The sequence below is a fragment of the Callorhinchus milii genome, unplaced genomic scaffold (assembly GCF_018977255.1).
Source record: "Callorhinchus milii isolate IMCB2004 unplaced genomic scaffold, IMCB_Cmil_1.0 Scaffold11, whole genome shotgun sequence".
NCBI classification, from domain to species: Eukaryota; Metazoa; Chordata; class Chondrichthyes; order Chimaeriformes; family Callorhinchidae; genus Callorhinchus; species Callorhinchus milii.
Window position 1 is genome coordinate 8,261,488 of NW_024704752.1, and position 23,915 is coordinate 8,285,402.

Here is a 23,915-nt window from a genome sequence, read left to right on the forward strand (position 1 = left end):
CGTGTGCCACTGACCCTTTCATAACTTTCAAATACCATCTATTAAAAGTTCCAAACCAAAAGCTTTGAATGAGTCAAGAAGGAGAGGACCAGTTGTGGTTGGTACCCACTGTGTTTGTACTCACTACGACTGTTCACATTGCTCTTGAAAGCAGCTCCACCGAGTGGTGTTAGGAGCAATTATTGGGTCTGGACTGGAGCTGTACGTGGGTTTGAGAGGTTAAAGGACAAACTTTTAGCTAGCAATACCACACAACTTGTCTTTATATTGCGTCCCTCATGTAGGGTAGCATCCCAGAGCGCTGAGCTGGGGGGAGTAGCGGAGGTGACCATAGGCATGGTCAAAGAGGAAGGTCTTCAGTCACAACCTGAAGGAGGAGACAAGGCGGAGGGATGGAGGAAGAGTATCCCCAACCCCATAGAAGAAGCAGAAGCCTATATCGCTTGGGTCTGGGCTGTAATTGAACCCAGGTCTCCCTGTAGGCTTGTGAATATCAAACTAAAGTGAACAAATACAAAGCACCGCCTGCTGGGCTGCACAACATAGAGGATTCTTCAGATGTTACTCATGACAGTGTTGAAAGACACATTTTTAAAACTAGATTTCAAATAAGTTTATATTTTAGATATCATTAAAAAACAAAGAAAAACTGTCCAGCTTTTTTTAAAAAATTGCATTATTTTCATATCATTTTGTAAGTCTCCGGACTACTGGAACCTGGATCCTTGAAGTCGTTAACAATCCATTGCGTTGCCGAACTTGAAATCCTGTGAGGAGTTATTCCAAAAATAACAATCAGATCCAAGAGGCTGCATTTAAGTCATTTTGCAAAACAAAGAGTTTAAATGTAGTATTTGAAGTTGCAGGGAAAAATGTGCTTTGAAAGAAATGTCAATGACAGCAGCCCTGACTGAGTGGTGGTGGGGGGGAGGGGAGTGTCTGGCTCAGGTCAGTTATTGTTATTATATATTATTATACAAAATACACAGTCCATCCACCTTACAATATATTCTGTGAAGCACTTTAAACATCTCAACGACGCAATACAGCGTTATATCAAATGCAAGGATTGTTAGTAATATTATCATTGTCCAGAATGTATTCTTGAACGAAAATGTTTAATAAACAGCTGGAAGGACGGGAGAAGTTAATTTCAAAAGAGATCATGTTGAAATATAAATACTATGGGTGACCTGACGATCAAATAGTTGTTAATATGTATACATATATATATGTAAACTCTGTGGGAGCTCACAATGGAGAGGTGTTCTGTACACTGTTGGAGTGAGTTTCCTCCCAATGCTCCATCAGTGTGAAATAATAACGCTTTCTGGTTCATTAAGAGAAGAGAAGGAGTCCTTATGTACCTGTTAGAGGGGACAGTGTCCATCCTGCTTTTCAGTTTACAGTATAAAGTGAGTTCTATGAAGAATCAAACGGTGCCAATTCTGTGTGTGTGTGTGTGTTGGTGAGGGTGGGAGCCATGGTGCTCAAGTACCTCAAAAGCATGGAATTTGTAGTAAATCAGCCCCGAAGCTCCATTGGCGAGTAAGGCTGACCTCAACAAATGAAAATAATCAGAAGTAATTAGAAGCGTGCCGGACCTCTCCTCTGAGATCTGGGCTGGAGAATAAACATGCCTCAGTGTGCAAAAAACTCTGCAAAGACCTATGTCTGCGCTGTTCGCTGCCCTGACCTTGTCCATATAAAGATGTGATTTATGAAGTGCAGGGCACAGCGGCAAGGCTTCTGTCTTTTTCCACAGAAACTGCTTTACTGTGGGGGATTGTAACAGCCGCTCGCTTATATGCCTCTGTTCCCAGACAAGGGTTTGTGACAGATCCCACTGCAAACCTTTTGGACAGGAAGAAAAGTACTATTTTTAAAAAAAAAACAAAGTCAGTGTTGGATGTTGTGCGTGTGCTTTTTTTTTACCTGGTTACTGAACTATGCTTTTATTAAATAAAGAGCTTTAAGTTGAGGAGCAAACTAACGTAAGCAGCCTCTCTTAAAATTATACACACAGGCATTGAACTCTGACGTGTGATCACTAGCTCTTCCTGAAAACCTGAATGGAGCTGTTTAGCAAAAAGGTGCCATTTAGCACTGGTGACCTAAATAATATAACGGTCCACTTGGAAAAAATATAGCCACAAACCTCTCTGACAACAACCTTGACAAATATTTTTGCGAAGATGCTGGATATCATTCATTTTTGCAAGTTAGCTAGTTTCATTGATTCTAACGAGTTGTTAATTGCCATGAAATTGATATTTTTAGGGGGGAAAAAGCGAAAAGATGGAAGACAAATTGTGGGTTAACTCTTACTTTAAGATGCATCATTTTGTCGTTTGATTGCAAAAATGCACAGACACTGAGCTTTGCAGCAAATCCTATGAAACGCTTTGAAACGTACCTTCTGACCTATCAGGCGCTATATCAAATACAAGGATTATTATTATATCAAATATAAGGGGAAATGATTGATTGTGTAATTTTCTTACTGGGATATTTCTCGAGTCTGCAAAACTCTCAAAACTTTTGAAAATGGTACGAATTGTTCTTCCTCTCTTTTGTTTAATAAATATAGCGAGATAGCGGTTTTTAAAAGTCCAAATTAATCCCATCACAGGAATGTTTACAACAACCTAACACAATGCAGAGACCAGATAAGGCGCCGAGAGTCAAACGGGTGTAATTCGGGAGGTATGGAAGCAATTATTATAATTACCAATTGTTCTAACTCAAAATGTTATGAACAGAACAATGCTGAACCACAGAAAATACCCGTAAAAAAGGTGAAGGAGTCTTTACATTTATGCAGCGGTAGTTTGAGAGTAAAACATAGAAGGAATAAATTCAGTTTGAAATACACTCTGTGCACAGAGAAAGCATTAGTCCAGCACACGTGAAGAGAGTCTGAGACCACGACAGGACTCCTGTTTTACTTTGTGATGGTCTGTGATCTGTGGTCTGTATCCTCTTATTATCCAGAAATGTTTTATATCCTCGAGGGAGTATCCATTTTACCACCATGCTAACTCCTGCAATGTTCTGAGCAACAGAACGACTGTTAGCATATTCAGATACAGCCAGAATGCAACACGCTGACCACCATAACACACTCCCAAGTGGGAGAAACCACCAGCAACTTAGCCAGGTTTTTTTTTAAAAAAAACTTAATATCTGTTTGCCTGCTTGAGAGGAACATCTGTAAACTTTCAACAAAGTCGGTGTGAGTTGGTGAACAGTGAGCTATTGGGTTTATTGTTGTATTGTAACTGTCCACACCCTGTGCATTTCAATAGTCAGGCTGTACATGCCCAGTGTGTTTCAATACTTTCACACACATGTCAGACTCCTGCTTGTGTGTATCCACTATATATATATATATATAAATGAGGAAGCTGTGCTGCTTTTGAGTTGTATTTTTTTCTATTTCCACGGTGGATCAAACTATGGTTATATAGGTTGATTTCTTGAGCTATCATTCTTTCTTCTCTGGCTGTAATTTGTATTTTCAACAATGGTGTGTGGGGGTGGGGGGCTGCTGTTGGACTTTCAATTGGATATGTTGCTAAATAGCGGCCCCAAAAGCATTCTTTACCATAAAACTGTTCAGCTGAAACGTTAGGAAATTGTCCAGAAGTTCAGCTAATTAAACTGCAAGTCCTGAATTAAAAAACCTTTGCTGCACTTCATTTCCCTCTTTGGATGGTATTAATTTTGCAATGTCTCTTAAACTGACACCCTTGAAGTCCCACTTGAGTTTTTGTGTAAAATATCTTCTGCTTGTCATAGGTGAGCTGGGGTTTCTCTTAAGAACTCTCACCCCCCTATACTTTATAGTTGGTATTTAACTCGCTCTCTCCCTCTAATTAAACATTGTACAAACTTCGTACCGCTCACCATGTTCAAGGAAAACCTTTCAGTAATGTTTGCTCTCTAACTCCTGGTGACAATGTGACCTTGGGCTGCCAACCTCGTAGTAATATAATGGCTCTCTTAAGTGGCATCGTGTATCCCGCGCTTGATGCTACACCGTGGATTCTAGAGTATATCAGCACTGCATGTAACAAGCACCTTGTACTGAAAGGTGAGGCACCTTCTTTCAGGATTTTTTTTAAAAAAAAAGATCTGGGTGGTGGGGGGGGGGGGGGGGGATGTGAAAACAACTTTCACACAAACGTTAGACTCCTGCATGTGTCCATATATGTGTATGTGCATATGTGTGCATGTGCATACACAGTGTATATATATACATACACATATATGCTAATGATGTAGCTGTACTGTTTTTAAAATGTGTTTTTCTATTTCTACAGTGGACCAAGCTGTAGTTATACGGGTTGATTCTTTGAGCTAATGTCTTATTTTATTTTTATTTGTTTTCTTTTTTAAAAAAACGGAAGGGTAACATTTCCGTTCTGGTGACTTGGTTGTATGTTTATTGAAAGCCACAGTAAGCTTCATTGTCTTATTAATGTGCAGAGAGTAAATTCAAAGGCTTCTTGCTGTGTCTGTGAGCAGCCTGGGTGCAGATGGGAGACAAGCGCTGAGACTAGCTCCAATGTTTGCAAGTATTGCACCAAAATATGTATTTTGTTTTTGTTTATAGATATATATGTGTTGTTTAATAATAAGACAGATGCAAATCTGGCAGCGAGCTTCCCTTGAGGTCCATTCCATGTGAGCTCACAAATAAATGTTTGGATAAATAAATCTGTGCGTCTTTGTTGTGGCTCTGACCTGGTAGACTGACCAGGGCCCGAAAGGCTGGAGCACTGAAGCTAAATGAAGCTCCTTATCTCGCAACCACACAAACAGAAACACGTACCGCTCACGGTACGTGTAATAAAACATTAAATAAAGATGGGAGGGGGTGGGATGGGTTGGGGTGGGGGGGTGGGGGGGGAGTTCTGCGATTTTCATAATCCCCCCCTTGGGTTAAATGTATCCCAACTCCTCTTAACTAGTGTCCAGACTGGGAGACTGTCCATTTTGATCAGGCGAGTGAAGGGGAAAGTTGGTTCAACTCTGACCGAGGCGACGTGGTGAGATCTGTGATAATTGTAACAATGATTAATGAGAATCGCTTTGCACAGTCACAGCAAGAGAGAGCATCATGACCATTTACATCTAAAAAGTCATAGCAGGAATCATAATCTTCGTAGTATTAGTAATAGCATAGTAGGCATCAGCAAATGGAAACCTCGCTCTGTGTGTAATTTCCAGTCGGTCAATTTGATGGGTATAATTTCCAGTTAGATCAATTTCACTGACCGGTTTCTTGAAGCGTCTGTTTGTTTTTAATCGTTGTAAATAAGTGATTAGGGATTTTATGAATACAATTAGTACGTGACTATCAGCGTTGTTGACCTTCTGACTTACACCCACCTCTACCGAGTTAGTTAGGAACTGTAAAAACAAACACATGTTTCAAAAAATCTCGATCGGACAAGTAAGTCAAAGTTTCAAGAAAATATAGACGAATCACCCCCATCCCATCCCCACCCCCCATGTAAAACGTTCTTTTAGTTAAAGTCAAAATATGCAATGTTTGCAAATAAGATAGACTAGCCTTTTTTTAAAAAAAAAATCGTTTTCAATGCTAATTAAAGTTTATAATTTGAGATTCCGTCTCTCTCAACCCCCCCCCCCCCCCCCCCCCCCCACACACCCCAATACACACACACCATCAGGATTGTTTTACATGTTGTCGGGTGGCCCAAATTGCTGTGTTTAATTCTCTGCTATGTCTCCTCACGCCTGTGTGCAAAACGCGGGCTATTAATTCTGCAGAAAAGTGTGTGGAATTCTGTTACCCCAGAGGACAGGAGATTGCTTCCTGTGACTGGGGCTCTGGATTTGTAGTCAAATACACACAGTTTGATTAATTAAGCTAACACTATATTTATATATACATACTATATATATAGTGTTGACTGAATTAATCTGGCAAACACATTGGCAAAAGCTCTGATTCTCATACAATTGGTTGGTGGAACATTTTTTCGCCGACACCCAGTCTAAACTTTGTCAATGTATTGAAATGTTAAAACTGCGACACAACATCGATTCCCCCAGGGCTGGTCTGTGCGTTAGTACGCCAGTAATTCCCTTATTGTGTTAAACCCAGCACATGTAAACAGCTGTGCACACCATTGTACACCCAATATAGGCATGTAACATGTTATACAGCCATATCGATATATCGATATTTACATACACATAATATACACAGACCTGTTCATTGCTCCCCGTATTAATGTACACGTGCAGTATTTGCACAAAGCATGTATGCACAAAATAAACACACACGGACAAATACATGCCTCCACCTAAGACATATTTGCACCTACACAGGTGGATTAATGCTGTAATACATAAACCCCACAATGCCCCACTTGTCTTTCTTGTGGAGCGATTTTTACAGTGCAATCGTTTAACACGAAGGTGGCAGAAGGAATTGCCAGAGAAAGAGAGAGGAAAGAAAACGAATGGCTTGGCTCGTGACATTTGTTCCAAAATCGAAACCTCCCAAAAGCAGTCGGGGTCTTTGAAGAAAACAATGGAACTTTTCACCCAGAGTTGTGTTTTATTGGAGACTACACTCCCGCATTAGACAAACGTGAGCAAACGGGCTTTGCTGATTGTCAGGAAAACGTGTAGCATCTCGATATCTGGGACTGTAGTGAATGTTGGTTATAGCTGTCACGGCATCTTCGAGAATGGCAAATTGGAGAGGCGGAGGGCAATATTGCTTTCTATATTATTAACATCTTGTGTTATGCACAATACTGGCAATTCATTTCCTTACCTGTCTTCTCTTTTTTGCAAACTCGAAGGAGTTGGAAAAATATTATTACTCTTATTGTTCAATTGTATTGAAAACAGCTACATCAACCAGCGAGCTGCTTAGCTTCAGCTGAACTCAGTGGATCAAATAACACAGGCCAGCTTATGATTTGTAACGTGTTGTGTGTGAGTCTGACGGCCAGTTTCACCAACCGGTAAAATTAATGTTTTATTTAACAAAAATCACCTGCGCATTTCAAACCACTTCCTTAAACGAGGCAACAAATTCAGCCACTTGCAAAATTACGTACTTTAACCCACAATCCGCAAAAACAAAAAAAGGGAGAAAGCTTTTACACTTTCTGCCCTTTTCCTGGGATTGAAGACAATTTGAATGAAATCAGTTATTTTTAATTACCCAAATCGTGGTTTTAAATGAAAGCCATATCATTGATTAGTTCATAATATTTTGGGGGTAGAAATTAGCTGACTTTTTCGAGGGAGCTGGATAAGGCACGTACACCTCAGACACCGAGTGTTATGGTTCAGGTCATCATATATTGGTTTCTGGTGATATCCATAGGCATTCAGGTACTGTATACACATTGAGCCAGTTATACATAAGAACATTGAACCATGCAGACTGAGACCTGCCCACTCACAAATACTGTATATTACATACTCATTCGCAAAAAAAATGGTGCTCATTACATAAATACACACATGTCTGTGGATACATACCTAATGGTACTCAGCTACCCATACTCACCACAATGAACATGTGCAGACACATTTATATAGCCTGCTGCACATTACATGTGGCATATTAGATGTGCTAACCCAGCTGTGTGTCTACACATCTGTATTGCACTTGCATATGTTGTATTTCAGACACAAATGGTGTATTTAGTTTTGTGGGGCGATGCGGATTGGTGTTTCACCACTGTCTCTGTCTCATTCTCACTCACTCACATGCACACACAGATTGGAGCCCAAATTCCAGCTCAGCTTTCACGTTTCTGAAAAGCATGTACTGTACCCCTTGCTGGCTCTTTACACACATCGCATTACTCAAGAGCACCCTTTTAGACAGGCCGACAACTTGCCCCAACTTCACATTTAAAGCTAAGTTTCACACGTTCGCTGAAGCCTGGCAGCTGGTGTCAAGCCTGTGGGCTGGGAAGCTTTCCATGTCGGCACCGAGCTCAGCAAAGTCCACTTGTCAATCAGCTTTGTGGCAATTCAACATTGGAGATTACACTGAACCGGGGCCATGCTGTGTTACAACTGCCTTGTACCACTCGGGAGTAAATGAACGGTGTGTCTGTCCCTTACCATTTCCATCTGTTTAAACAAAAAGCAGTGCCCGCGTTAGGGTTGTCTGTCGTTTAACACCTTCTGTTCCAATAGTATTTGGTCACCAAAAGATAATACCTCTTTTTTTTACCCAAAGTTCATTCCTTTCAAAGAACGCACACTTTCAACCTGTTATCAGAATGACTAAATCACCCACTGTTCTGCACAGTATTCACCAAACAGAGTTGAGTAACTTTTTTTTACAATCTTTTGGCGAGAGGGAGAGAGAGAGGAACCGTATTCCTTTTTGTCAAAAAAACATAATACATTGGATAAGAAAGGTCCATTCAGCCCATTAAGACCCCGCTGTCTACACAGCCACACAAAATCTGGGTATCAACCCACAAACTTATGTAGGAATACCGTGTGCTCCCCAAACACACTAAAGCCAAGATCCACAATAACCCCCCCATCCCCACGCTGCCACTATTCCAACCCACCCCCCCATCGGCCTGTTGGGTATTTCTTCAGCTCGTGAAATGCTTTGAGACGTCTCGAAGACGCGAGAAGGCGCTATATCGAACGCAAGGAATGATTATTATCATTATTATTATTATCATCGTTATTTTCACCTTCAGTGTACCCAGTAACCCCCAATTCCATTCTCAACCAGGTGACCAGTCACCACCACGTACAAAAGACACCGTGAATCCATTGCATGTGATTTACGCCACTCCCCGTGTGTCCGAGAAAGGAAATGAAAAACCTTAAAAAACACCCTTCCTCCCTTTCCCCCAGAGGGTGGAGCTCCTTTACGTGACAATATACGCCGAATATTCTGTTACCTTTTTGATTAAAGGTTGCAGACGCCTGTGAGTGCAGTAAAAGCGCAGAAGTTTGGGTCCGAGGCTACCTTCAACATCCACGCCAAATAAGATGGGATCCAGTTAAGTGTAGACACACGGACTATTGTCTCTTTAAAAAGTTATTTTCATCAACATGACTTCATACAATATTATTAATAACTTTTGCTTCCTGGTTACTGTAACTTTTCCACCCAGTGCATAATATAATATCCATCATATCATGGTCAGCAGTGGCTGTGGTAATGGTTGTAAATCTTCTTGGACGGAGTCTGTCTATCTTTATGTCTCTCTCTCTCTCTCGCTCTCACACACACACACACACACACTAAGTACAGCATCATCTCCCGGACAGGTCATCTGAACACGACCCTCACAGCAAGATTAAATAAAAACATCTTAAAAAGTCCTGAGATTTTCTTTCCCTCCAAAAAGAATCATTCGAATCTCACAGATTTGCAGTCTTGCCGAAAACAGCGAATCGATTACGTGCAAAAAAAAAAGTGATGATTTATTGTCTCAAATTGAACGGCGATCCTTTTATTAAAATAATATATTCTTTCATATAAATTAAAAAAAGATTTTTTTAAAAAAAAACTCAGTTGCGACCGCCATCTGATGGCCAAATAATGCCATTTCAACTCACTTTCAAACTCCCCCCAAGTCTCCAACCCTATCAGTGTAAAAGCTAATTCGCTCAGGACTTGCAAGTGATACTCAACGCTTTTGTTTACACACCAACATTTCCTACTTTTCAGAGAACTGTGTTTTTTTTTTGGGGGGGGGAGAGAGGCCAGAGTTGTATCAGAAAAGCACATCAACTCCTTACTATAGTAATCAGTTTCCCAGCTTAGTGCTGCTTCCATTTAACCACACAATGCTTCATAAAAGAAATCGTTCATCCTGACAGGAAGAAAATAGCACAGCTCACAGGTTCAGCTTGCCCAATTTATTGCTAAATTAAAAAGCTCCAACAATGGACATCTTGAGGAACGGCAGGAAGCTGGCGGTCAGTAACCGGGGTTTGCTGGAGTTTCTCAGCGTTAGAGTGTATGGGAATCTCTGGCTTGGCTTTTTTTTTTTGGTGCTATTTACAAAGGAGTCTCCGAGTTTATCCGGCAGTACAGTTACCTACCGTTGCATTGCAACTTGCACGTCAATCATCTCTTCCCCTCCCTCCCACGAAAACATGTTACATGTTTAATTTAAAAAAAAATCAATGTCACTAGACATTCGGTGACACACCAGGCTTAACGGTTTAATTTATTGCTGAAATCTTGTGGAGGGTGGGAAGAGGGAGGAATTGTGTTTTGTTTCTCTTGGATGAAATTGGTGGTGGGGGGGAGCTCCAAGTTGCCTCAAAGTACTCTATAACTATCAATTGCTGGTTCCATTCCACAAAGAATCGCCTTTTACAATTAACCCGTGTGCTTTAACCCGTTTTATACTTTTTTTTACGTTTTAAAAAGTGCATTGATATTCTGTGTTACAAAAAAAACCCTCTTTGCTTCTTTTAAAAAATTTTTTTTTGCCTTAAACGCACACAAAACAGATGCCCGTTTGCTTTCAATTCTGCTAGTCATTTAATAGGCAATTGTACCAACCACCTGAATGGTATTTTGTGCTAACAAGTTAAGTACCTGGCTCGGTTAAATAATAAACAGAAGCTTGTGGTTACATCCATTGTATTGATTTTTTAAATTGAATGGGGGAAAGTGAATTTCATATTTGTAATTTAGTAATTACTTTAATTGTTTTGAGATGAGACTGCAGATTTCACGGGGGACCTACATGAGTAAGGGAGTTAGTCATATACTCTAGGGCCCGCTTTATGGACTCAGAAAATGTCAGATATGTAGAAAGATAAGAACAACATTTTGTGGTGCTCCTCCGGTCGCTTCTGGTATGGAAATCCTTAAGGAATATAGCAAATGTTTGCCTTGTTGAAAGAGGTTGAGATTGGTATCACAGTACAACAACACCTGGTACATTGCTCGGGGGTGGATGGTAAACAAAGAACTAGATTTGTTCAACGGACCTTTGCATGTCACCCTGTGCGTGTATCATGTCCCAGGAGTATTTTCCTCCCCCCCCCCCCATCCCAACCCTCCAAAAATAACCCATCACCTTGTCCAAGGGATGTTATGGGTCAGTGGCTCTCCTCTCCCAGTCTCCGGGTGGAATTTAATCCCAATCTTTTTTTGTTCGGGGCAAAACTTTTTTTTAAAAAAAAGGGGGAAAAAAAAGTTTAATTTCAACGAATATCATTTTCACATCTCCTGTTCACAAGTGATGATCTTTGCGATTAATTACTTTATACGATACATAATGTTCTCAGGTGCTACGTTAGCACCTACAGTTTTTTTTTAAAAAAATAAAAAGATCAGCTGGAAAATAACCTCCCAAAAAGTGTAGGTTTTGCAGATTTTTTTAAAAAAATCTTTAGTAAATTGTGAGAGGGAGTGAGTGAAGTTGCCCTGTCGATTCTCATTTCGAGGATGGGACTGACCCCCCACCCACACACACACACACTCACACACTCTCGATGGTCAAAACGGATTTATATTTTATCATCATTAATAAACAACACTTGAATCGTTCGACATTGGAGAAATCCTCCCAAGGATGACATTTCACACCTCGATGTGTAATTGTCAGAGAGGACACTATCGAGTGAATGTGCCCCTCTAATCTGACTTCATACAAAACACCCGAGAAAATGCTCTACATAAATCGAGTCGCAATAAACACTATTCGTGGTCTGTAATAACATCAAACACAAATATATATATATATATATTTACGGGACATTTCCCTAAGTTTGGAATGGCACTTTTTTTAAAATAAAAAAATAAACATTTTTACGAAAAAAAAGAGGTCTGGGTCGAAAAAAAAACAATGCCACGTTTTTTTTTAAGAAAAGCTAAAACTTTGGGAAAGTTTCAGCAGTCGACGATTGCTGTGCACTCGGTATTATCTTCAGCAACGAAAGCCAACCTGAGGTGGTCAGTGACCACCGAGTCTCTGCACCGTCTTTTGCTGTAACCGAACGGTCTGAAATGCTAAAGGGTGTCCTCGGTTCCCCCCTTCTGTTCACTCATTAACTCGCGTGAAGATTGCCTGGTGTGAACCAGAGGCTGATGAGAGATAACTCGGCGGCGTTCGCCTGCGTTAACTGTGGCCGCAGACTTACCGAAGCCTCAATCAACCCAAACTGGTCCCTGACGGACGTGTTATATACGATGCCTTTTGCTCTCTTTCTCTGCATCCTACTCCCATCCTAGGGAAATACACCGGGGGGGGAGAGAAGAGAGAGAGCGAGGGAGAGAAGGGGGAGGTGGGGGGGAAAGGGGTGTGTGTGAGAGAGAGAGAGAGAGAGAGAGAGAAAGAGTATTTTTTAAGAAAGAAAACACCCACACAGGGACGCTGTCTCTTTAAATCCAGCCCATGTTAGTCTGTCACAGGGTAGACTTGTCTTTTTAATGAGCTCTCCATGAGTTCTCCCTCTCCAATAACGACCTTTTGCTGACCTCGGGGAGAGCGAGGGCGGCTGTCAGCTCACCACAAGGAAGAGAGGAGAGAGAGAAAAAAAAGAAAGCGTTTTAGAAAGAGCCCTGGATTCGAGGAGAGCTCATCCGAGAGCCGCTCAGAGCAACACACACACTCACTCTCACTTCCCCCCCCCCCCACACACACACTCTTCCCCCCCCCCCCACACACCCCCCCCCCCCATATATTCCAAACCCTTTTTTTCCCCCCTTGGTCCGTTTTGAGAGTTTTTTTTGGTTGCAACTGTTGCAATCTATTAGAGACACGATTCTCGACCACCAGAGCGAGTTAATACTCCCCCCTCTCTCCCCACCCCTCCCCACACACCCACACACACACACACCCTGTAACCCGATGGCCTTGACCGAGATGTTTGCATAGGGAAGAGACAAAAAAAACGCGACAAGTAAGTAGCACTCAGAGGAACAGAACAGAGGGTTGGGGAGGGGGGGGTGGGGGGTAGTTCAGTCAATCCCAGCCGTGAAGGATTCAAGAGCAAATGGAGAGAAGCTTGTGACCTGGGCCGGAATCAGCAGGAGTCCTGACCACTAAAAAGGGATTTTGTTTTTTGCCCCCCCCCCCCCTCCAAAAAAAAAAACCCCACACACACACACGGCAGTTTGCAGAGTAAATGCTCCCTCTTTTTTTTTAAACCCAGCTTTACGTGTTGACAACTACTAAGGTAAGCAAGCGACCGTCTGGCTCCTTTAATAACACTCCCACCTCCCAGTTTACAACGACTACACACACACACACACAACACAGACACACACACACACAACACACATACAACACAACACACGATACGTTGCGAGAGTCCCGTTTTGCAAGAAACTTTGGGCTGATCGCGTGGAGCGAGTTTCTTTCTCTCTCCCTTATTAAAGTTTGATTTGCCTCTTTCCACACCAGTAATTTATATAGAAGCCACTCGCAGGCTTTGTTAGCATTGCCTTTCTCTCTCTCTCTCTCTCTCTCTCTCCCCCCCACCATCTCTCTCTCTATCTCTTCTTAACTTGTTTTTTTTCCCCAAAACAAAGTTACATTGGTTCAAATTTTCTTTTTCTCGATCGCAAATCGGGACGGGAATGGCAACTTGTGTTTTTTTTTTGGAAGTTATTTTCATCAGAGCTTTATCTTGTGGGGCTGTGTGTGTTAGGGGTGTGTGTGTGTGTGGGTAAAACTTTACTTGCGTTGGTGTTTGCATTCACGAATATATACTTCGACACTCTTCTCTTTCTCCCTCCCTCCGTCTTTCTTACTCCCAACACCTGTCGCCGTGAAACCTTCACGCAAAAGAAGGGGTGAGAGTGTGTGAGAGAGAGGGAGAAGGAGAAAGAGAAAGAGGGTGGATTGAAAAGAGTGCAGTAATCCCCTGAAAATGTTCCACTCGGATCGGGAGACTGACTAACCAATAGATGTGTCCTGTATTATATAACATATCTGTTCGCTGATGGCCCGAACGATTCGCAAAACATAGATATATATATATATATAGTTTTTCATTTTAAAAAAAAACAAAGTGTGTGTATAAAACGCTCTCTCTGCTCTCCGCTCTCTCGGGTGGGTATCTGTCTCCCAAATCTGGACAATTCAAGGTACGATGGCGATTTGGGGGCGAGAAAGCGAGAATTCGGCACAATACCTTTTCACAAGGTCTGGTCTGTCTGTGTCTGTCTGTCTGTGTCTGTCTGTCTGTATAAGCAAAGCGTTTCATTTCGTGTTTTGCTGAGAAGTCAGTGAGTGACTTGTTCTGTCTGTGTGTCTACTGTGGGTGTGTGTTCTCTCTCTCTCTCTCTCTCTCCCACTGCTTCTAAAACCAGCTTCAAGCGAAAGAGAGTCATTTAAAATCAGTACCTGCAAACCCCGCATCACCTTTTCTTTTTTTTAAAAAAAATTCCTACATACAGCGGATTAATTAATTCCCTTATCCCGAGTGGTGTGTAAAAGTTCCAGTTGGCTGGAGTTGAACCTGATAAGTTTTTAAACTCTGGTCTCTCATAAGCCAACACATTTGCACTTGTCCTCACTTCTTGCCATGAGCCGCAGTGACACTCAATTATTAATAGCACAGAATAATAAGGAGGGAGGTTTATTTCTGTTTGCATACTAATTTTTTTTTGCAAATTCTTATTAGAAAGCAGAAAGTTACACTCCGTCAACAAACTCGTACCAAGCGACTCTGGCCAAGCATTTCGATTTCTTTTATGCACACACACATATATATATATCTATACATATTACATATTAATAATAACGCCACGTTTGACACTGTTTGAAAAGATCGCTTGCGTTTTAAATTAAGCGATGGTCGTGGAGTTAAAGGCATTTCAATAGCCCGACCGCCTGCCTCGCACATACAGTCTGTAATTTTTAAAGATGTTATACGTTTAAACATTTCCATTGCTTGCGAATTATTTCATAAATTAGAGCTAATTCACTGCCCAATTTCCGTGCGTGTTTTTTTTTAAAAAAGGCTCACATTTTAACGATGGATTTCACTCGGTTATACCTGTTTTGTACAGTTATGGTAGAAATGTTTTTGCAAAAGAACCCAGACAACACTCGTATGCAGCACCTTACAATACAGTAGTGAATGTGTGTGTGTGTGTGTACCTGAAAGTTATTGCAAGTTAATGATCTGAACCAGTTCCTATAAAAGTTGTGTGATTTGCATGTTATAGTGCTTTGGGGTTAAGTCAACAGAGGCCAAGGCTTGTAACCTTCAAAAGTTTAAAAGATAAAGCCAGTTCCTTGAATGGAATGCAAATCCACTCAAAGGAAATAATAGTTGTTTTGTTTTGCCTTAAATTAATTTACTGGCTGTGTTGGTAATATTCAGCTATTGATATAGGGGCCAGAATGATCCATTATCAGTGTCAATTGGCGTTCTGTGTTGGTAGGTACTGATTATTCTACCTTGTTCAAGGGTTGTTTTGCCCCTGTTCATTGTTAATTGGAGGGGCTGATTCAGAAAGGTATATGTCAAGAAAATACATTCCAGTTTGCTACAAAACATTTAAGGAAACAACACCTTTGGCATGCCTTGCCTTTCCCTCTATCTTACACCTTCATTAAACACAAAGACGTGTTTAAACTACTGGCATCATGTTTTGCTCCTCCCAAGAATTTTTATAAGGTTCAAATGGTTCGAGAACCATTTTCACAGCTCAGTAAACCACACAGCTTTCAATGTTTACACGTACCTCCTCTGAATATTTACAGTACTTCACCTCAAGCCAATTGTGCAGATTAAACTCTGCAAGCTGTTTTTCGTTGTTATATACAGTACAATTATTTTGCTGAGTTTTTCGTACCTTTTCAAATGCATGTTGGAGCATTTGGTTACACTACAGCAAATATGTTTAACCAAAATTTCTGAATTGGATGTACGTATGTTATATATACAATTTTCTACTTATTTACAAAGGTGTAAACGTGTATCTACAAATCAGAATTAACTCTTTTTAAGATCCACATGATGTGTGGATGTGAGGAACAGGCTCATGGATAAGAAAGCAGTTAGTCCAGAGGCAATGACAATTATTAAGAAGAAACGGTTGAAAAATTAATAAGGATATTAATTTGATCACTCAATCCACGACTATTTGTGGGACACTACTGTGCACAATTAGCTGCTGTGTTTCGCCCACAAAATAAACGGTCAATTAATTTTACAGTATATTCTGTGAAGCGCTTTGAGACGTCTCGAAGATGTGATAAGGCACTATATCAAATGCAAGGATTATTATTATTATCTGTTGAGGAAAGGCGTTGATTTTATGGGGGTATTAATGGCCAGAGAGAGATACGAACTATGATACTGCTGGGAACAGAGGTAGCAGTGAGCAGCGTTGAAGGTGCAAGTCTGGAGACGTATAACTGAGCTCTAATTGATCTCCAACTGAGAGATCAAATAGAGATTTCTACAAAAATCAAATGAGTGGAGTCCTTGGTAGATTTCAGCTGTACAGAGATTGTTGAAGGACTGGACTTGATGGAATGAATGGCACTTTCCTTGTTACAGTTAATATTAATATTAAATGTACCTTTATATTTTGTAAAAGTAATGCATATATATGTAAAGTGTGTGTATTCAAGTGTTGGGTAGAGTATCTTCGTTATCAGCTGTAGGAAGATCAATTTTGATTTGAGTTAAACAATTTTCCATTTTTTTATTTTTAAATTTACAATTGTGTCTGTTGGTTTATCTAAATGCTTGTTCTTAAAAAGTACCAGCATCATTCAGCTGAATAGTTTATTATTTCAAACATTTTATCAGTGGCCTCATCACCTGGAAACAATTCCATGTCAGGATCTGCAGTGTTACATGTACAAGTTGTTGAGCTAGTTTATGTGTGTGCATGTGCGTGCGTGCACATGTATAGGTACACGCCACCACTCTGCATGTATGTTAAATTATTGTGTCTGGAGCCTTACTCCCACCAACTGTAGGATAAATATGTGCAGGAATTTAGAGATTTAGCTTTCAGTGAATGTTTTCTCGGCTGGAAAAAAAATAGGTACAAATTTTCAATAGAGGTTTATTTCTGAGGGAATCTTTTGAGCTTTGCACAGCAGCCATATGGTACTGAATTAGCTGAGCCACTGAGATCTGTACAGATAAGCCATTGATGGGGATTGTGGTGGGAGTGGGGGGTCACGACCCCAACAAAATAAAAGTCAGGGTTATAATTCCTCACACACACCCCACAAGGAAAAGCGATGAATTACGAGTGTTCTTCCCCTCCCCTTTAAATGTCAGGAAATGTCGACTTAATGCTTTATGTGTCTGTCGTTCCAATAGATCGTCAATTATTGGAATTACATATATATTTAACCTGAGTTAACCTCAAACATAGAGACATGCATACGTTTGGCATACATGTATGTATGTTGAGGCCACCTTCAGTGGGAGCTCTGTGGGAGGTACATAGTTTACTTCTGGTTGCATTTGAATCAGTCTGTATTAATTTTATCTCAACATTTTTCTTCCAGGTCTTGGACGAGTTAGGCAATGTGAAGTTCTGCATCGATGCCAGTCAGCCTGATATAGGGAGTTGGCTCAAATACATCAGGTACGGACGGAGCTATGATCAGCACAACCTCGTTGCATCCCAGATAAATGATCAGGTATGTTGAAAATACTTCCTTGGCGTTATTCTTCGAGAGTTTCTAAAGTCTGAGACTATTGCAAGTGAGAGAAATCAGAGAGTTTAGACATTGATTGCAATGCTACAGTATACCCCCATGCTCTTGTTTGCTCTTACGTTAAGAGCCATAAGTCAGATGTTGCATCGAGATAAAATGAACATTTTGTGGAAGACACTTTGGTTTCACCGATTTCATCTTGTTTTCTCTTTAGTGTTTTATGGTTGTTTTTCAATGCAAAAAAGTATGTGTTGATGTCGAGCTAGCAAGTGCTCATGCGTACACATAAACATGTGTACGCATGCACATCCAGCAAGCCAGGTTAAACCAAGTGTGAATTGGCATTGGAGGGAAGGAGTTCAAAGCTGAATCACACACTCAGAGGTTCTGAAGTGAAATAGTAGGCGAGCAGAGCACCTAGTATAACAACAACAACAACAAAATTAGACTTGTATGGCGCCTTTCACGTCGGGAAGACGTCCTGTGTATAAATGAGGGTTATGCCTCTTATTTCATCTCCAATGCCCACCCATAATGTTTTCAGCCATGTGTGTCACTGCTGCCCTGTGCTGACCTTCTCTACACATGGGAATGAGCACAGGAATGACGAGGTTCAAAACCCGCTGCCTTGCAGATAAACGGTTGCTTTTGTACTTCTGCCCCCACCCCCGCATCCTGAGGAATGGTCGGTTCCACAGATGCCAGAGAAACCTCTAGGAGATCAAGAGCTCAAACATGTATTCTTCACTGTGACCTGTTGGGGAAGCTCCCTGCCCTGTGCCTTCGTCGCTGTTTGAGCCTGTGCCCAGCACAGTTGCCTTCAGACCAACTGACCATTGTTAATGTGATGCTGCGCAGTATAAATGGGATGTTTCTGCAGCACTGGAGGCCTGTATTGCAGGGCCACTAAAGGAAGCAGTTCTGCAATATATGTGCAGTATGATTGGATTGTATTCAATGGAACCATTTCATCCTGATTTTATTTATGAAGTTCCTGATATTTTTCTGTCTTTAACGGTTTGAAAGCAAGGTTAGGGCACATGTTTTACAGCCTATCGCAGAATGACCCCAGTGAAGTTCCACTAAGGTAACATTCTGAATGGGAACCGTGGGCGCTAGACAGCTCTCTCCCATCACATCACAGAGGGAGAACTGTGCAAAATGGAACAGTGGCCTCATCACACACTGTCAACCCAGATCTGCAAGTTAGCTTCAAGCTTAAATCACTGAGGTTCAAGGTTGAATGTGCTGACTAAACCCTGACTCTGGTGGCCTCCAGGTGATATTTTTTCTCTCTCTCAGCACATCTGGCCACCGCAGTGTAAATGCTTGCGATACTCGATGCCATTGTACAGACAGCTGCGGGAGGTGGTGGGGGGGGCAAGAAGAAGAGGTGGGGCAGACTGTGTGCTGAGCCCACCCATGTGTTTTCAGCCACGTGTCTCATTGCTGCCCTGTACTGACCTTCCCCACCACACATGGGAACCAGCATAGGGATCGCGAGATGCAAAACCCGCTGCCTTGCAGATACACGTTTACTTGTGTCCTTTTGCCAGTGCTATAGAATCAGCCTCACGGTATAAGTGTGTGTGGATTCCATGGCACTGGCAGTCCAGGGCATTGCAGCATCTCCTCTGCTTGGAAAGACCGTACAATCTGAAAAGCACATCAACAAAGACCTGCGAGTTTACGCACATGGTCCCTCAGTAAAATTTGGTAATTCAGATGAAGACCTTTCCACTTTGACGTCGGAGCCCGTCTTTCGTTAGGAAGTAAATGGTTTGTTCAAGAAAAGCAATAATTGATTATCAGGCGTACACTTCCTCAGTGATGGAGGTTCGTGGTGAAATATCAGTGAGGTTGTAAGGCAAAAATGCAATATTTCCCCTTTTCCCACCGACGTTTAATTTTAAATTGCAGACTTGAGCATTCTTGGAGAAAACTAGTAAAAAATAATTTGTCTTCCATTTACTGTGAACAGAAGGATGCGAAACACACTGTGAGATCGGAGCTGACGGAAATTTATAGTTTGCCACCAAGCCGCTTACAAATGAAAGAATTGTTCTATTTTAAAACGTGCATTGTCGCTTTTTCTGAAAGATCTGCGATTGTTTTTACTCTGATTAGTTGTCGTTCTAAATTGTTTATTCTGTTTTATTACATTAGCGTAATTACCGATGGGCTCTGCCGGTAAATCAGTCTAAGTACGCAGGAATGGCTGCTCTGATGGGTTGATGAATGAAACTGACCTGAAATTGATCGCTGAAGAAGGGGCAGGGATCCAGATGTTGGGATTAATATTGACTGGGACTCAGCTCACAGAGTTGCTGAAGGTTCATTACATACAGTTTCTGCAGATAAGAGAACTGCCTACCTCATACTATTCCACATTGCCCTCAACACACACACTCCATTCTGTGCACCAAAGAGTATATCCCAGAATGTGATTGCTAAACTGTAGTCTGTGGAAATTACTTAGAAAGGGATGTTCACCATCTGGACCCCCCCCTTTTAAGAGGAAGATTGCCATCAGAGTTCCTATTCATCTTGATGGAAAGATTTGTCCTTTAACAGTTCATTTACTTTTAATTATGATTATCAGGCAGTGAAAACAAACCTGTAAAACTTTGAAAATCTTTGGCTGAATCCTTCTCAATCCCTTTTAAAACAGTTTGACTGATTTTTGCCCAGGCAGCTGAACAGCTCAGCACTGCTGATCGCAGCTTCCAACGCAATGCACAGTGCAATGCAGTCAGACATAGTGTTGCATTGCATTCTTCAATGCAGACTTGTTCTGACATCCATGCCACAAAAGTTGTCAACAGCCACAAATGTATAAAGACTCGGGAGGGTGGGGGGAAGGAAAGGTCTTAATTACTCAAATAAGCCCTCCTCACCGCATTCTAATCCCCTTCTTTCTACTTTGCTCCATCTTGGCAAAACAGTGAATAAAACCAGAGTATGCTGAAAATATGTAGGTCAGTCAGCACCTGAAAGAGAACATTCTAATGGAGAAATGTTGACCTTGTTCAGACACTGATCGATTGGTTGTGTGTTTCCAGCTTTGTTCATTTCTGATTTCCAATTTACAAAATCTGTTTTTTTTCTTGTTTCTTTCATAACAATTATTTAAATGACACATGACTAATTTTGCGACTTAATACTGAACACATCAGTTCCAGGCAGGTTAATCCATACTTGCTTTGTTTGCATTCTCCTGACCTACACATGGGCAGAAAGCCAAACACGAACTTTTCCACAATCTGTATGTGAAATGAGTGTTGCAGAGTCTTCTTTCATAAACAGATAAAGAACACAGTCTAAGGTAACTTGTTGTCAGGAGACCGGTGTTTCTCAGAGTAAAAATGGGTATGCTGGAAGTTGGGAGATTATGAAGTTTTTAAAAATGCCGTCAAAATACTCAGTGTCTGAATGAGCCACATGTTGTCTTAGTGGGTATGACCTTTCGTTTATATGATTATTTTGCACGCGCTACTAAAGTCTTTCCCAATAGCTCACTCGGTTATTTACTGAGTGGCCGAGCCATTACGCTGTGATGTTCCCAGATTAGCTGATCGCAGCCAGCATAACAGTTTGGTGCTGTAATTCACCATCTGAATTTGGGTTTGGGATGAGTAAATCAGCCAGGATTCTGATCGCTTGGCTGGGCTACTTAGATTTGAACCTTCCATCACCTCCCACCCTAGAATATGAAGTTCATATTAGTGGCTAGAAGACTGATATGAAGCACCCTGTGTCTCAGTAATTTCCTTCAAAGCCTATTGTATCAAAGTGTGTGATCGTATTACAACATTCGTGTCTTGAGTGTGAGGGAAGCTTGTTTGGTTTCCGTTTTTCTTACAAAATGTATGCAATTGAGTGCAATATATTTTTGGATTCGATTCTCACCCCCTCCCCTGAAGGCACTGACTTGTGAAGCAGACTGATCATCTCCAGCACGCTCTCAAGTGACTATTCTTCCTGTGTGAATCCATACAGAAGTGAATGTCAACAGGGTATTTGGCAGTGGTGATGGGGTTAGAAAGAAAAAAAGAGGTAGCTCAGCTGACTCTGGATGACCAATGGTCGAACCTAGGATTTTCTGGGTCTTCTCGCCACCAAGCCAAGTTACGTTAACACAGACGTACGTTAGGGTTTAATTTGAGCTCTTTCTTAACCAGATTCAAATAGACTTCCTGTTAACTAGTATCTGTGCTCAGGGCAGTAGATTATGTCAGAGCAGAATTCCTGTGTGTTGGTTGTCTAGTTGTTTCTAAGTATTGGAGAGAGTCCTCAATTTGGGCAACTCTTATTTCTTATTAAGGAATCCAGTTAAACTAGCCCTTGTTGCCAGTCACTGTACTTATTAACAAGAGGTATAAAATCTCATGAATGGATGTCCAGGATTCTGAGCTTGACTGAGGAATGTTAGTACGAAGCAATTTCCCTTTTCAACCCCCACCGCCTCTACTGTTGACAGTATTAGCACTGGCTGCAATGTAAACATCTTTAATTCTCCTATTGGGAAGGCTCATCACCTGGTCCCATTCCCCAAAGATCCTGATTAGAATCTGCAAGTGTGAAGGGAGTGAGTAGATTGCAAAGGAAATCCAAGATAATCGAGTCCTTTCAAAGGTCTTGATTTTTGTATTGACAAGGCTCTCTAAATTCCCTGTTCAAGTACGCATGCTTGTTCAGTATTGATTCAGCAGATAATCTTTGTTATCGAAAGGACACATTGGGAACGTAGTATTGATATTCTAATGTTGACACTAGTATTGGAGATTGTGGGGTTGATACGTGTTATTGATGTACAGATTTGCCCAAACTATTAGAGTGAATTTGACCTCTTTGATGTTTTGATATGGCAATCAAAAAGCTGTGAGACCAATGGTCTGTTTTGCACCCATTTAGGATCCAGTTGTTTATTAGGGTATTGACAATTTGCAGGGTTTCCAGCGAATGCTGTATCCTAACAAATTGGGGAGCAGTTTGTGAACAGCATAGGATTCACCAAGATCCACAGAATTATTGACTATTAAAAGCATGAGAATAGTTTGGTTCAAAAGACATGGAATGCATTGTTTGCACAGGAGGATTGCAGAAATGATATAAGTAGATAGAGGTTGACTCGATGTTGCTTCTTTCAAATGTGATCTTGTGTGTCTATGAGCAGATAACTGCTTTGCCCTTTCAGATGTCACTATTGTATATCTATTCCCTTGTATCACAGTCTCTGACCATTTCATCTTTTGCTTTTGAAGATTTTTTTTTGAATCATTTATTTACTTCTTAGTCCCTCACTGATTGATGGCCTCACTTTCCGTTTGCATAGAGTTGGAATTGATTTGCTTTTTGAGTGCGTGTCAGGTGCTGCACAAGTGATATGCCAGCTGGAGTTTCTGTGGGAAATATGAACCATGAGAATAATAAAAGAGTACATTTGCGGCTTGACCTACAATTATATCATTAGATGCTTAGAAATACAGAAGCACTGTCCATTTTTTTTAAAAAGCCAAGGGGAGGATACTTAAGCGTTCAATATAGTAGAGTGAACATTGGTCTAGTTAGATTGGAACAAATGTTTGAGGAGGTGACTCGAGGGCTCTTGCTGTAGAGTTTTTTCTCTCTCTTAAATCTTGGGTTAAGAAATACCAATTTCTCAATGAGCGCTACTCATCCCCACAGAGCGTTTCCTTTGTAGGAGCAGCGCATTTATACTGGAACCGAGAGAGTAAGCGAGATTCTTGATCAGTGCTTTGTGTGCCCCCAATTCTTATTACACAAGTTTACCTGTAAATTCAACACGCAGCACTGAATTCTTAACAGACAAGAGGTAAGCCTATTTGTAAGCACTCTAGGTGAAGTGAACACTAGCCGAGATTTACATTACCAAGTGGCCTGTTGGATGGAGGCCAGGAGTGAGCCTTTTGTGCTCGCACACAACTCGCGCCCACAGACAGCTGCAAGTTAGGAGGTCTCCAGATAAGAGCTGGAAATATTTGATAGGTATCTTCTGGTGGTGTGGAGCTGTATTATTCCTCTGCAGCTGGAAAGTGATAAAGGCGAGCGATGATACTTTGTGTGGGGTTGTCTCCAAACGATGAGGTCTCAGCTGCTTTCTTTCCAATCTGATGTCAGTCACCTACACCGCTTCTGAAAAGCAGTAAACAATCCCTCTCCAAAGCAGGAGAATAACTTGTATTATGAACACAGGACAAAGCCAGACTGGCACCTCTTTGTGCTTGAGGATAAACACTG

At 41.2% G+C, this 23,915-nt stretch overlaps 1 protein-coding gene across 1 annotated transcript in view; it reads left to right on the top strand.

Moving 5' to 3' along the window:
* mecom (MDS1 and EVI1 complex locus) overlaps window positions 1-23,915 on the top strand; it is a 305,523-nt gene that overhangs the window by 233,173 nt on the left and 48,435 nt on the right. The window contains exon 3 of the mRNA XM_042339033.1: window positions 17,502-17,636. Within this exon, the coding sequence (XP_042194967.1) occupies window positions 17,502-17,636 (135 nt within the window). The remainder of the gene's footprint in view (window positions 1-17,501; window positions 17,637-23,915) is intronic.